The following is a 14611-nucleotide window of genomic DNA, read 5'->3' as shown; positions in this document are numbered from 1 at the left end:
CATGGTGTCAGAGCTGCATTACGTGGATTTAGGTACATTGTTCTCTTCTCATCACTTGGTTTAGTTGAGTTTAGCTCAACAGGGAAAGTCTGGAGTAATGACGGCTATTCGCCAGCAGGGGGTGGTGCAAGCAAACATATCAGTCAGCTCATATTTGGAAAGCGAATTATTCTGCGGGATCCTCTTTTATTGAAGCAGATAAAACTCCCGAGCTCTTATAAGGAAGCTGTTTATAAAGTGTTGAAATGTGAGCCAACTGTATTCTAGTCGTGTTATAAATGTTGCAACATTTTGCATATTGAAAAAACGTACAACATAAATGGTAGGTTAAAATGTAAATATATAAGGGTAAGTTACGCTGATGTTTTAAAAAAGGCATCACATGGGACCAAAATACAGCGGTTCTCATATCAGCAGGGTGCAGAAGAGCCTGAACGGTGGAGCTGAAACCAGATATTTATATACCCTGTATAAAAATACAACCTGTTTTTCCCTTCATTGATTGTCATTAAATCAGACTAAACTTTTAACTACTTTAGGTTGGTTAGAAATGCAAAAATGTATGTTTTTATTTTTACTTCAAAGTCGTATATTTTTAAAAAAGAAAAAAAGTCAGAATTTAAGACTTTCAAACTTTAAGACTTAGGTCACATGTCTATGTTTCCACAAGATCGCTACATTAGCTTGCTTGAATTGTGACCCATTTCTCCTGACCGAACTGGTACAACTGAGCCAGGTTTGTTGGCCGCCTCGCTCATACGCACCTTTTCAACTCAATATTATTTTGTAATACGCACAGCAAATGTAAATTATAGTATTTTTAAAGCAACTTTGTAACTACGTTAGCTTTATCCTAACTGTCGCCGTCATTTCCATAGCGCCTTTTTCTCCCTCACTTTAGCATGCTAGCTGATGTTTTAAGATGTTGCCATTATTTCCACTTTGCCACTCACAAAGTTCCCAGTTAGACGGCGGTCTAAGGCTTCCAAGCTTCCTCAGTTTTCCCCCAGCTATCGTAGTCCGTATTTCAGGGCCTACAAATAATTATAAGGCAAGAAAAGCATCTGGTACATCAGAAATCAGGAAGGTGAACAAACGCTAAATATACATTTAAACCAAAACAACAAATAAAACCGTCATAATTTATTAAGTAGATTTGTATATATATGTCGAATCATTCTTTCGAAAATTTGAACTGTTTTTGTTTCGTGAAACCCAAATCGTCAAAGAGCAACGGCTTCCTGAATAGAAGATCATGTTTTGGGATGTTCCTCGCCACTCCACCAGAGGGCGCCTCAGTTCTGTTTAACTGGCAAAATGATGTGAGCGTCTGTGGAGAGAGACCCGAGGCGCTGGTCCAAAACTCCGCTCTGCTGCAGGAACTGCTGTTATTTTAGTTACAGTCTGATATTAATGCCTGTGCACTCAGCACCACTGACCCAGTGTCTGTGATTTACAAACACTGGGTCCACACTTCTGAAGCGTGGAGAACCCCATGATTGTGGAAAATCAACAACATATTACTTACACTTAAAATATATTACTGTTCTGAATTAACTTGGTGAACTGACATAAGTTATTTATTTTTGGTTGAAGTTGATAGGTTAAGAGCTCATACTTCTCAGTTCTTAGAACGTCTTGCTTAAAAGCTGAAAATACGAAGCAGGAACTCCAAGTTTCAAAAACAACAGAGGAGCTGGAACCGTTTGGGAATTGGCTTTTTTTTATTATCATTATTCATTAAGGTTATACATCTTCTTAAATAATACCTCTCATTGGAACTGGAACAATGATTGACGTACAAAAATATAAAGAGAATTATGAAGTGCCTCGTTGCCACATATACAATAGGACAATATTTTACAGTATCAAATGTTATGTCAAGTGTTAAAGACAAAAAAAAAAAAATCACACACAAAACCACCAAGGTATTAAATATAGGATCTGTCTGCTTTCTTCCATCAGAACCAAACGTCTCACAGACCGTCAACACAAGGCTAACTCAAACCTCCCAGGAACTTCTAGCTTGGCACGAAAAAAACAAAAACCTCGGCGAGAACTATTTCCCTTTTCTTACATATTCGTTCTTTGCAAAAATTCCTTCTTCCTCAGCTCTTTCTATCTACACTTACTGTTCTCCCCTCAGTGTCACCCGTCTCACTGCACTGCCTCAGCGTTACGTCCTCCTGTCAGTCTGCCTCCACTCTGGCCCAAAGGTTCCCTCAAACTCGGCATGGGCCAGGATGGTAGCCTCGAGTTAAAATGCGATGCTAACACGGCAATAACACCCAGATTTATAGTCTAATGTTGTCATTATCCTTTTTAGATTGCTTTTAGTTTGCCAAATGTTATTGTGTAAACATGACTGATCTGTGCCACTCCTTTGTTTCCACACTCAAGTTTCCAAGCAGCCAAACTGTTTGTTTTTTTTTGGGGGGGGGGGGTTGCAAGTCAAGGAAAATGTAATGACCTTCTTTCAGGCAGCTGCGTGGCAGTGTGCAGCACCTTCTGGTAGCTACAGCACTTTCTCTGGCATCTCATAAAAGGAGCGTCGATATAAAATCTTTGAAGTTGTAAAACTGTACATAATTTTTATTTTTTTCTGTTTACCGGCCCATGCCTACTTCAAATAATAATAATAATCCTACAAAAACAAACAAAAAAGACAAACTCCAAACCTCACCTGAAAAGAGGAATACATATTTGTAGTAAAATACCACGGGAAATTTGAGGTAAAGTCTAATTAGTTGTCTTATTCAGCAACCTGAAATATATTTTTTTTCATACATTTGAGACACATAAGAAACAGAGAAACCCCTAATTTCTTCACCAGGCAGATCTCATGCGGTTTCACGGCTCTGCTTTGGACTCACTAGATGTGGAGACAAAAAAAGATTATACACATTGGATCAGAAATGGCTCCACATGATAATTAATATCGGATTTAACATCCAGTTAAGTTCTTTCTGGTTTCAAAAACCTCAATTTAACATTTATTTTACATATTACATCAAGGAGTTTATATATATATATAAATTTAAGACAATCACTTAAATGATTGTCTTAAATGTTTTTAACTCTCTTGGTGTCTTTATTTAGTATACTCTTAGACTAGTTGGTCTTGGAGGCCGAAGCTAACAACAACATTGTCCCGACTAGGTTGGTTGGTTATTTACATGGTGAGGCTCGTTGGAGGCGGTCCGTTACCAGTGACCTTCCTGTCTGAAACAAGTACTGAGCAGAGAACATGTTCAAGTCAGAATAACTGCACGGCACAAAAAATAAAGCAGAGTCAAGATCACTAAATTAGCGTTTAAGTTGGTGTAAATTTAGTGTTATTACTAAAGATGAGTCATGTTCCACTCAGATCTGTTTTCCACAGGAAGCTTATCGGTGTTGCACTTCCACCGACCGAACAATCATTGATGTAAATAAGCGTCCGATTCAAATGTGACATGACTTAAATAGGTTATAAATTAGCTTTTGCATTAGCCGCTATGATTTGTTGTCGAATCTGTTTTAAAATGGAAGAAATTAGCTTTGGTCTCAGCTCCTCTCAAACTAGCTGCTAGCCTCTGTGCCCAACTGTTCTGGATTCCTACTAAATAAATTTGCTCCCTTGTCTTTAGCTTTTATTTCCTGTGTGAAATAAGCTCACCCTCCCTCCACTTTTCCCTTAAGTTCAGACAATGTAGTCTTACAGCCACACAGTCCCAAGTAATTCTAGTTTCTACATTTTAATAAATAAAAGTAAGTCAGCCTTATTTCTGTGGCCACCGTTTTTATCGCAGCCCTTCAGCGCCAACATGATAGCATCCTGTCTACCAAGTTGAAAAGAGTAAGCTGAGCTGGTGATTATCTGGGGTGGTTTTCAGATCACCTCCTCAGTCTAACCACGGCTGATGAGGAGAGATGCTGCTCAGAGTCACTTTTGGAGTTTCTGGTCTCCAGCGTATGGAGTTACTCAAAGAAAATAAACTATTTTTGGTCCACTTTTCAGAGGCAGCACAGAAATTCCCCACTACTTTGCCAGGTCCTCTGAGGGAACTGCGACATGTAGAAAACAAGTGCAATAGAGCCATATTCAGAACACTTTGCATCAGTGTGACTGGGTAAAATCCACAGCACATGTCGATAATTTTTACTTTTATTTTCTTCCCTTTCCTCTATATACAGACACTAGGAATCTGAAGGTCACCGTCACCGAGGCACCAGTCCCACCAAAAGGGGGAGTACAGGCCCTGAGCTTGTTAGCTCTCATGCTAAATAAGACATTAGCCACTGCAGGGCAGCTGCGGAGCACCAAAGGCCCCATTCAAGACCGCCACAGCAGAAAATCAAAAATACTCTAACTCCCAGATTAAGAGCGGGGGTTTGAAACTCCAGGCGCTTCTCTTTCGGTGTGGATCTGTCCAAATTCCTTATGGTGAGAAAAACACACTATTTTTTTTCTTTTTTTAAAGGAAAAAGTTCAAATGAGGTCCCTTGATGGCGCCATGTAGCCCTACAGGTCCTCTGTGTAGATGACGCAGGGGCTCGTGTCCTCGGTGGACTCCAGCTGCACCGTGGACACGAACCAGCGGCGGGCGCCCGTGGGGTTGTAGTTGAGGGTGGTGCGGTAAGTGTTCTTGGCGTGTTTCGGGTAGATGATGGTGGTGCTCTGGTAGCTGACGGGCTTCTGCCGCGGCTCCAGGTACACCTGCGTCTTGTAGCTTCTCCAAGTGCAGTTCTGCACCGCCACCACCGTCTCGCTGAAGGAAGTGGGCAGGGGAACCGGGGCGCACACCACCCGGTCTCGGTAGTGCTTGTCGGAGTCGTACTTGACTGCAGATGTGCACCTGAAAGGGAGAGCGGGAGGGGGGCCGTTTAGGAACGTGTCGGTGGTTACATGAGCGAGAGAGAGAACCGACTGTATGATGACTAACTTGATTTCCTGCTCCGGTTTGGTGTTGACCTCGATGCTCTCTCCGTAGAACACCGGGTGCATGCGAGACTTCGGGTCTGTTCCTGCACAGTTCAGCAGCAGGTAGGGCAGCTGTGGGAAGAAAATATATGACTCACTTTCTCACAGCCTCATGTAAGACCTACTGAACTACTTTTTATGTAGCCTTTCAAGAAATTCTTGTACAGAAAAGAAAGAAGAGAAATGCAGCCTTGTTGATGGGTTTCAACAGAGTAAAGTACCCAGATTAACAACCCTCACTCCGCAAACACTCCCAGGGGAGAACTGTCATAGAACTCATCCAGCAACTTTGCCCTTATTATCTTATACTTTCAAGCTAATATTTCTTCCTTTAAAAAGCCACGAAACCTTTTTATTCTGCCAGCAGGAGCGTTAGCAGTCTCCAAACGAATCCAATTTTTAAAGATTTTCAACGTGATCCCAGAGACAATTATTGGGTTACTCAAAGTACTGCCCATCCCCCACCTGTTGCTGGAAGGGAGCCCGGTTCGGGGGGTTTTTCTATGCTTTTAAGAAAGGCAAATTCAGTTGGTTGCAACTTCAAACTTCTGGTCACGATTCCTTTCTTTTAAACCAGCATGAGCTCTTTGAATTATAGGATGTATTTACTGCATATCATCATCTTCCTTAAACAATGGCCTAAGTGAGTCCGTCCCCCCTAAAAAAAAAATTACTTGCTTGTCTAAATTGTCTTTTGGCAAAAATTTACTTTGACCATTATTTTTGGAAAGTGACTGTTCATTGATTTGTATCATTTTCCCAGTTTCCCTTTAATTGCACTTTAATGTTTAAAATAGCAAATTTGAACCTCAAATTTAATCTCCAACATACATGCATGGCATATATGCTGTTCTGAAAAGTACCAGTCCATCCAGGACCAAGACTGGGACAAAAATCTTCATATGTGTCTCTGGATGGATTTGCGAACTTTGATCGGACTTTTTGTGAGACTATTGGAGCAATAACCTCTTCCTCTCTGAGTGACATTTCAGTCCATGTTTATATATTTGCTCAAATAGAAATTTAACTCAAGGGTTAAAGGAGAGAGGCTTGCAAAGCATCGTCATCTGGGCTTTCCCAGTTTGTTTAAAGGCATAGTAATCGTTTTGTCTGTAAACCTCTGACTTTGAAGAAAGTAATTAAACAGTATAAAAGATCCATCTCTCAACATTCTGATATAGTAAATTGTGATAATGTTGGTCATTTTACCTGACCTAAATCAGATAAAGTTTACTCTAATATCAGACGGAGAGAAAACAAAATGTTATGTTTCTTATGACAGTGTATGCAAATATATGGATTCCTCCACAAATGTACATAGTATGACTGTGACTGTAGTAATTACCACAATATTTAATATTACCAGCAGAAGGAATAATTGCTGCTTTTCTGTTTGAAACACAAGCGATTGGTATTTGACATTGACATTTCTTACCATCATGAAACCCGGTTGGCATTACTCAAGGTAACACTTTGAGAATTTCAAACTAGCCTTCGCCTAATATAAAATTAGAGGAAAAAATGGCAAGAAAAGTAAGAAAGCGTGTCTGTGGTGCTGCTTGGAGCCCAGTGGAGTGAAGGAAACGGGTAATGAGGTGATAGAGAAGTGGCACAGCGAAGATCAGGGAAGGTCAATGCTGAAGTTTAAAACAACAACCACGCTGCTCCGTCTCACTCGCTAAGAGATTATTTTTCTGTTTTCTTAACCTGGCCTTCCTTTGATGGCTGCTCTGGCTGCCTCTAATGATTTTAATGACAGACTGATCGGACATGACTTCAAAAAGTAAATCGAAATGACCGCCCTTACATATCTCATTAGCTGTAAATAGTTAAATACAATCAGAACTTAAGTTTAAGCTGGAGTAAAATTTACTTTACTGGATCACTGAGGAAAAGAAAAAAGAAAAACACACACGCAAAGCAGCAGAGGAATGAGGAAGTTCCAGTTTTGCTTTTTTTTTTTTTTTTCATTTCAGATTCAACAATCTAAGAACAGTCACTCTTTTTAAGATTTATTTTCAATCCACTTGGTGCAAAGAAAGCAGGAAAGGCTTCTGTTACAAGGGTTGCGTTCAACGTCAGTCAAACTCTCCACATGCTTCTCCACAGCCACAGCGTGCGGCTTAACCTGTCACCCTCTTTGCTCCTAATTACGCCCAGTGGGGAGCATTTGAAGAAACCACAAAGTCACAATGTAAACTGTGTGGATTCCTCCAGAATTTCATGTAGGGCTAACAGGCAGACAGGAAACAAGACGAGAGCTAGCTGCATCGCTGCCAGGCAGATAAAGGTAGCAGCAGATTTGACCAAACTGTGGACAAGAACCAATTCTACCTCATCAAGACTTCATCAGATCAGAATCCAAACATGCTCATATATTTTGGACCTCAAATTTCATCCTAACAGATGCAAACTAGATTGTATTTTATTCTGATTTTGCTTTTGCTCCAGAGGTCAAAAATATTAGACCATTCTTCTTTGCAAAATAGCTCAAGCTCAGTGAGACTGAGAGGAAAGTGTCCGTGTGCATCAATTTTGATGTCTTTGCACAGACTCTCAGTTAAAGTAGCACAGAATATTCTGACTGTCGCAGTATCAGTGTCTGCAATATTCACATCGCAAAGGACTACTTGGAGTGCGATACTATAGGACACAGATGACATTGCTAAAAATGCTAAAGGTCACATAAAGTAGGCAGCACAGATTAGAAAGAGACGAAAGAATAAAACAGGCACGCGTCACACCTGATATCGCCATGGCAATATTTCAAAAATATTATCGCCATTGTGATTGTTTCCTGATGTTCTGCAGCCCTACTCTCAACTGGATTTAGGTCTGGGCTTTGACTGGACTAAAGGTGGGCGACATGGACTTAGGATTTTAGCGTGACATTTTGTGGTACTATTGTGATAATGATAAAGATGGTGATAAAATCCCTATTTGTTACCTATTTTCTAAGTGACTACATGGCACAGCATTCACATCACCACCATCAGAAATAATGTTGAAAAATTTGCTTCTTCAGGCTCCAATCTACTTAAAACAGTGTGATTTATATCTCTAAACTGCACTCAGTAACTGCATTTAATCATGTTTCCAAATTGACTGATGTTTATTGATGCTTTCATGGATATTACCATGACATTTACCATCAACAACTGAAATTTTTCAGGACGACAACACATCAAAATTCTTGTGAGAAATTCTTCACGGTAAACGACAAAACATATATCTTCTTTTTCAGTAGGTTCTCCCACCTGAGCTTTATATCTCTGCAGCTCCACCAGAGTCACCAATGACCTTTTGCTCTCCAGATGAATGCTCTCCCTGCCCAGCTTCTCCCTTCAGGTGAATGTGAACGGTTTGCAGCTATACCATTGTCTTGCTATTTTTGAGGTGATGGATCGAACGGCGATCCACACAAAGCTGGTTATATTGTTTTATAATCTAACCCTGTCATAAATTTCTCCTCAGCTTTTCTCTCTGACTTGTCTGCTTTGTGGCGCCGTTCGAACCGTCAGAACAGCTCCATTTATGCTGAGATTAAATCACACAAAAGAGGAGCACCCTGTTTATTACTAAAGGTGATTCCTAAAGGCGACTGGCTACACTGGATTTTATTTAGGGGTAGCACTGTAAAGGGAGGTGAATACATCAATCATTGCGTTTGTAATTTGGGGAACGTGAAGAGGTTAAAGGGGAATGGAAAATTTTGCAAGCTACCGTAAGACTGCAGGCAAAGTCACGACAACAAATTTTTGCTGGACGATAAATTGTCCCAGAACTTATTACGATAAACGATAAATATTGTTGTTTTGAGAGCACTTTCAAGTGATATAATGGTAATGGTATATTAATGCAAGAACACATTGTTAAAGATTGATAAACTTTAAATTCTAATGAAGATTCAAGACTTGTACTGGAAGACATTTTAAATATCCAAGATACAGAAACAACAAACAAAATGAACTATAAAGTCTCTGTAAACAAACTTGTCCGTCAAAACAAGGGGCTAGTTGAGACCAAAGCATCAGCATGATAAAAGTGGATGACTTTTATCATCCACTTTTTGGTAGGACAGTAAAGAGAGAAAAAAAAGATAAATCATGAAAAAGGAAATTATTAAGCTCATTTTCATTTATCGTTCGATTAATCGGTGTATTGGGACAAGCCGATGTAGGAGTCAAGTTTTTCCCCTAACATTGTCCCACATTGTCATGTTGGTACAAACGCCCTGGTTGGTGGAGATCCGCTTCTCTGCAGCTCTCGGGTTACACACAGAGGAGGCCGTCACACGCCACCAGAAGAGACGAGCAGTGGCAGGCCAAGGGCGGCAGCGCTCCCTCTCTTGGCCGCCGAGGCCTTAACGAAGCGAGTCGACAGGCGGCTCGTTTTCTGCTTTGACCTGAACACACCGTACGAGTGTGTGTGATCGGCTTTCCCTCTGCCGCTGCCTGCAACACGCACGAGCAGAGGGGCCTTCCGGTCCGGCCGTTTCTCCGCAGAGAGTTCTGGCAAAGCAAACACTGGTGAAAGGAGGGCAGTCACCTGTAAAGGCAGCGTGTCACATTGACAAAGCAGAAACCCCGCCTGGAAGCCCAGAAGAAATGGTCTGCAGCTGAGCAGTCTACAGTTCACACAATGCACAATGCAGAGCCGGGCACTGAGGGCGGAGCGGCGCCAAGCAAAACATAGATTTCCAGCTGCCGGCTGTTCTTTACGGCAACAGCCTCTGACTTTACATCCTGTGTTTGCTCTGAATTTGATGGAAGTGCGTGAAACTATTTAGGAGCAGTATTGAAACTCGACGCTAACTCAGGGCTCTCTTTCGGCCTGGAGTAAAACTCAGAGCAGTGCTGCTTTCACGCTGTCTGGAAAAGGCTGCAGTTTGATTTCAGCAGTTTTCAGAGAAGAATGGAAAAGAGAAGCAGGAATTTGGAAAATTGTTTGTATTTCCAAGTTTTGTTCCTGATCTTCCTCTCTAAGTGTTCTCTCCTTCCTTTCTCGTGTCATTTGTTCTTTCTTTGTGCCTTTACTTCTTTCCTTCCATGTGTATTTCTCCTTCCTTGTGTTCTTCCTCCAACATTTCTCCTACTTCCATGCTTTTCTTCTTCTCTTAATTCTGTCCATCTTTGCATCATTCCTTCCTTGAGCCCTTCCCTCCTTTATTTTTTTGTTTTTTAAAAGTTTTCCTATGTCTGTCTTAGACATTCTCTCCCTCAAACTTCGTCTTACCTCCATTCCATCCTTCTGCCATCCTTCCTTCCTTTCCTATGCCTCTTCCTTTTGTCTTTCCTTTTTCTTTCCTATATCCTTCTTGTTCTGTGCTTTCTTCCTTCTTTGTTTTCTTCCTTCATTCCATCCTTGTGACTTTCCTTCCTGTCTTTCTCACTACTTTCCTTTCTTACTGTCTTCTTTGTGTCCTACCTTCTTTCCTTCCTTCCTGCCTACTATAGAAATATCTTCCATATATTCATAGTGAACTTTATTATGTTTTATGTAAAATCAACATAACTGACTGAGAAGCCTAGAAATATCTGGAGTCTGTGCAGTCAAACGTGTTGGCATCCTGGCTTAAAGATGACCAGATCATCACACGTTGTCTAGACATCTGAAGTACATCTTAAGAACGTCTTTGTGTTGAAAAACAGAAAGCTGTTTGCTATCTACACATCTTGAACCTCAGCCAGGTTAGTAAACAGACAGGCTGTCTGAACATTCATCCGTGTTTAGAAGCTGGAGGTCATCAAACACTTATGCTGCTCTGACGAACCCCCTGCACCCCAAAATAGAGCTGGTGGGGGAGAAAAGGGGGATTGTTTTTCTGCGGCATGTGAAAGCAACACAAAAACACACCAGGACATGTGTAAAACGTGAAAAGCGCACGCGCACACACGCACACACACACACGCACAAAAGGGAGCCAAGTCCAGTAGAGGCTGACGTTTGGAAGAGCGGGCCTGATCCGAGAGGATTCAGAGTTTCCTGTCAGGCTCCAGCAGACGGACGCTCTGCTGCAGAATCTCTGCTTTTCCGTTCCCTCCTTCACACACTTCAGCCGTCACCTCGACCTGCGCAGGCATGTTCCGGGAGGCTCCGGGAACCGGGAGGGACCTGCATTAGACTTTCCCTCGCGATCCGCCCCGAGGGGCGGTGTGTGACACACAGGTCACTGCGGGATGCCTCGTTAAAATTCATTCTCGTTCACTTTGGAAGACGAGAAAACGTTTGCAGTTGCCATTAATCAAATCCTGTCGTTTCTGTTTGGTGGGGGAGAAAGAGGGTGGAGAAGGGCGACTGTCCTCAGCTGAATAAGTGCTTCAACATGCGCCGACTCTGTGGATAATTGATAGCAAACATCTCTGGAAGAATAACGTCGATTTGTGCACGTGAATGTCTGCTGGTGCAGAGAGCGTCAGCAGCATTCGGAGGATTAGAAGTAAAAACCAAATGCAGCGTCTTTTTGCTTGTCTGAAGCATTGCTGGCTGATGGCATAGCCAAATGAGTAGAAGTTGTTTACTCCCAAATAAGGCGTGTCTGGAGCACAATAATATCAGGTGATTAGAGCATGTTTGGTAACTTTGATTTCGCCGATACCTGTGCTTCTATAAACACAGACAGAGCAGTCATGAGATTCTGATGATTACACTAATCAAAAATATAATTTCTTCATAATACTTCTGCATAGCCTAAATCTACGTCATGACCCAAATTCCTGCTATTCACTTAACAGAAAGTCAACTTATTTTGCTATAACTGAAAAGTTATTTTCATAGCTTAACTAAGAAAACAATGTTTGACATAAATTGTCAAAACATATTGATAATATCAATACCAAGTCAGTATCGGTATCGGATTGAGAATAGCGTGGTAACATCGATACTGTAGTTACAGACATTGCGGTTCAGTTTCTCAACTCCACCTCAAAAACAAAAAGATTGTTTTGATTTTCTCTCAAAAGATCATTTATTTTTCCAGTTTGCTTATTGAGGAAAAGACACACAAATCTGTTCTGTTGTTCTATCGTTTCTGTTTATCTTGTTCAAACGTCACTAAAGCATTTTGTAGACACCTACAAACTTTGTTCAAGTTCTGTCCTCAGTTAGAACAAAGTAATTCAAAGAGAAAACCACAAAAACACCTAAATGTCAGAAGTTTGGTGATTTATCAAACTTAAATGAAAGTATCAGTATCGGAATATCTATCGGTATCAGCAAAACTGGCTCTGTTATTGTTTCGATACCAAAATATGCAGCACACCTCTAAGATGTTGCCACTTGTTATGTAACAGTGTTGTCATATTGATGAGTGGATTCCTTTATGTGCATGTTATTAATTTCTATTTTTGCAACCAAATATGTTTTTCAAATAGCAACATTTCTCTCTGAAACAGACTTCCCTGAGCCAGCTGAGCAGCAGTGGTCAGCAACAGGTAGGGGAAGGGGTTCTCTCAAATTATCTGGTCTCGTTAAAAGAACCAAAAGCATTAGGAAGGATAGGATGAAAAATTGGAAGCTGGTATTTCCTACAACTATTTTTTTTCTTTCAAATTTTTATTATTACTTTCCTACTTAATGAAGTCAAAGAGGAGCAACAAATCATTTCTGGATGAACGGATCAGTCAGAATAACCCTGGAAATGTTAAAGGAGGTGCACAGCTGCTTCTCTTCAAACAGGTTGGGGAGGTGCAGATTTGTTTTACAAGCAATTAGCCTGTAGGAACAGGTTTCAACAGAAATCTCCTGAGGGGTTTGTGTACAGATGCAGGAGAGCACACAGCCCACTGATTACATTTGATTCATCAGGAAAAACCCCAGCAAAAATCTCTACTAATCACTGGTGAGTGTTAAGTTCACTTTCTGTTCAGATTTAACAGGAGCTTTATGTCATTCTGCTAAAAATAATAATAATAAGTCATGAACGTCTCATCTGGAGGGGACACCTTGGGTCCGGACCCCATGTTGCCTCCTAATGAGGGGCCGGTGGCATCTCCACCGTGAGAGCCAGATCAGAGGTTTGCGACTGAGGAATTCAGAGAGAGAGAGAGAGAGAGAGAGAGACTCCAGATGTGAAAGAGGGAACTGATCTCAAGTCTGTTTTTGCTCAAAAGCTAAAATCCTCACATTTTCACTCTGTCCCCCGTCAGCCCTGTCATTATTATGATTATCATGAAGTAAATCACAGTAAAACTGCACTTAGATGTCTGTAAAATAAAAATAACCAGCTCACAGATGAGGCAGTAGAGTGGTTTCTTACCAGCTTGCCTTCTCTGCTCTCCTTTCTGTAACATCCGTGATTGCTGTCGACGGGCGTCGCGCAGCCGCCGGAGCGCGACTCGATCAGAGCCGGAGACAGCGAGCAGAAGGGCGGACTAGGACTGGGGGGCAAGCCCGAGTCCGGACTGTCGAGCAGCCCTTCACGGTTCTTTCCTTTGAGGCTCTCATCCATCGCTTGTAAATGTAGGTGCCCCACCATTTCTGGGACAGCAGAGTTGGAAAAAAGCTCTTAGACAAACTCGACCTGGCAGGTTTCTTTTTCTTCTTCTTTTATTGTGAAAATCACCCCCCAAACTAGCGCGCTGAGAAGAAATAATCCCTTTTAACTTCTGAATAAGGTTTCTGCATGAAGAAAGTGAGATTCAAACATCAGAGGAGATTCAACCAGTTATTGAATTGCATTTATTTCTCATGGAATTATAGTGCCTACCTGCGCGTCGAGAATGCTCGTATTTAATCCAGAACAATATTCCAAATGTAGGAAAATAAACCACGAGATGCAATTGTAATGTCGCTTTTCTTTAGTTAAAAAAAAAAAAAAAAAGTAAGAAACTCCCTAGAAGAAAAAAAATCCAAGCGTGCGTCTGGTATCGATCTGGATGAGCTTCTCTCCTTCGCTCCGCACTGTTTCAGTGTTTCTGCGGACTGTGTGCTCCCAGGAAGAGAGCTCCCTCTTGATCATCCTGCCAGCTTGAGTGTCTCTCTCTCTCTTTCTCTCTCTCTCTCTCTCTCTCTCTCTCTCCTTGCTTTGTACCTGGATCCAGTCCAGCCCCTCATGATCTGGATCAGTTCCATGCACCACCGACAGGGGGGAGCGCTTCCCGCGTCTCCCGCTGTGCAGTTTGGAGGCTGTAAACAAATGAACCAGGTGGCTGTTGATTAGCTTTCCAACCTTTATAGGCTTCATATTAAATAATAAGTTACACTTATTAAACACTTTGATAAACGTGTCAGCAAAAGACAAAATAAAAGATCTAATACACTGAGCTACAGAGTTCCTTACCGTGAATGAGATTACAATTCATTGTATGACTTCTACTAGACTTTTCCTTCCACTCAACTTTCCCCTAACGTGCCTGGATGCAGTTTTCCATGAACACAGCAGCTTCACGAGGGTTTCTGTGTCAGACAACCGTCAAGTCAGCACTTTGTGTTTATATAAGCCAGATAGCATTGTATGAAAAACGGTATGTGTGTGTCCCTACAAAATAAATTCTTCCAGGAAATTGAAAATGAACTGCATAAATGCATGAAACATGTCACTCTGTTCAGTGCATCTGTATCGTATAGAAACGTATCATTCTAATTTAAATGTACACAAACTTTGCAATTATTCTCTGTTTTATGAAGATGCACCTGTGCAAAGCTGGA

The 14611-nt window shown here is 41.4% G+C and overlaps 1 protein-coding gene across 1 annotated transcript; it reads right to left on the bottom strand.

Moving 5' to 3' along the window:
* Positions 1-3085: 3085 nt before the first annotated feature.
* rflna (refilin A) lies at positions 3086-13962 on the bottom strand. Its single transcript, XM_044111354.1, has 4 exons — positions 13671-13962; positions 13221-13582; positions 4926-5035; positions 3086-4838 (listed from the first exon to the last, which is right to left on the bottom strand). The coding sequence occupies exons 2-4, from the start codon at positions 13437-13439 to the stop codon at positions 4505-4507; spliced, it is 663 nt and encodes a 220-aa protein (XP_043967289.1). The 5' UTR covers positions 13440-13582; positions 13671-13962; the 3' UTR covers positions 3086-4504.
* Between the last annotated feature and the right edge of the window lie 649 nt (positions 13963-14611).

The sequence above is a fragment of the Gambusia affinis genome, linkage group LG03, assembly GCF_019740435.1.
Source record: "Gambusia affinis linkage group LG03, SWU_Gaff_1.0, whole genome shotgun sequence".
NCBI lineage: Eukaryota > Metazoa > Chordata > Actinopteri > Cyprinodontiformes > Poeciliidae > Gambusia > Gambusia affinis.
The sequence above is the reverse complement of the archived record's forward strand: the minus strand, read 5'-3'. Positions and strand labels throughout refer to the sequence as shown.

What these genes read in the sequence shown, in the direction of transcription:
- rflna (XM_044111354.1), bottom strand. Translation starts at nt 13,439, where the DNA reads ATGGTGGGGCACCTACATTTACAAGCGATGGATGAGAGCCTCAAAGGA. An exon ending in AGAGCAGAGAAGGCAAGCTG is followed by an intron (nt 5,036 to 13,220) that starts GTAAGAAACCAC and finishes TTCTTCCCACAG; the next exon opens with CTGCCCTACCTGCTGCTGAA. An exon ending in AAACCGGAGCAGGAAATCAA is followed by an intron (nt 4,839 to 4,925) that starts GTTAGTCATCAT and finishes TCTCCCTTTCAG; the next exon opens with GTGCACATCTGCAGTCAAGT.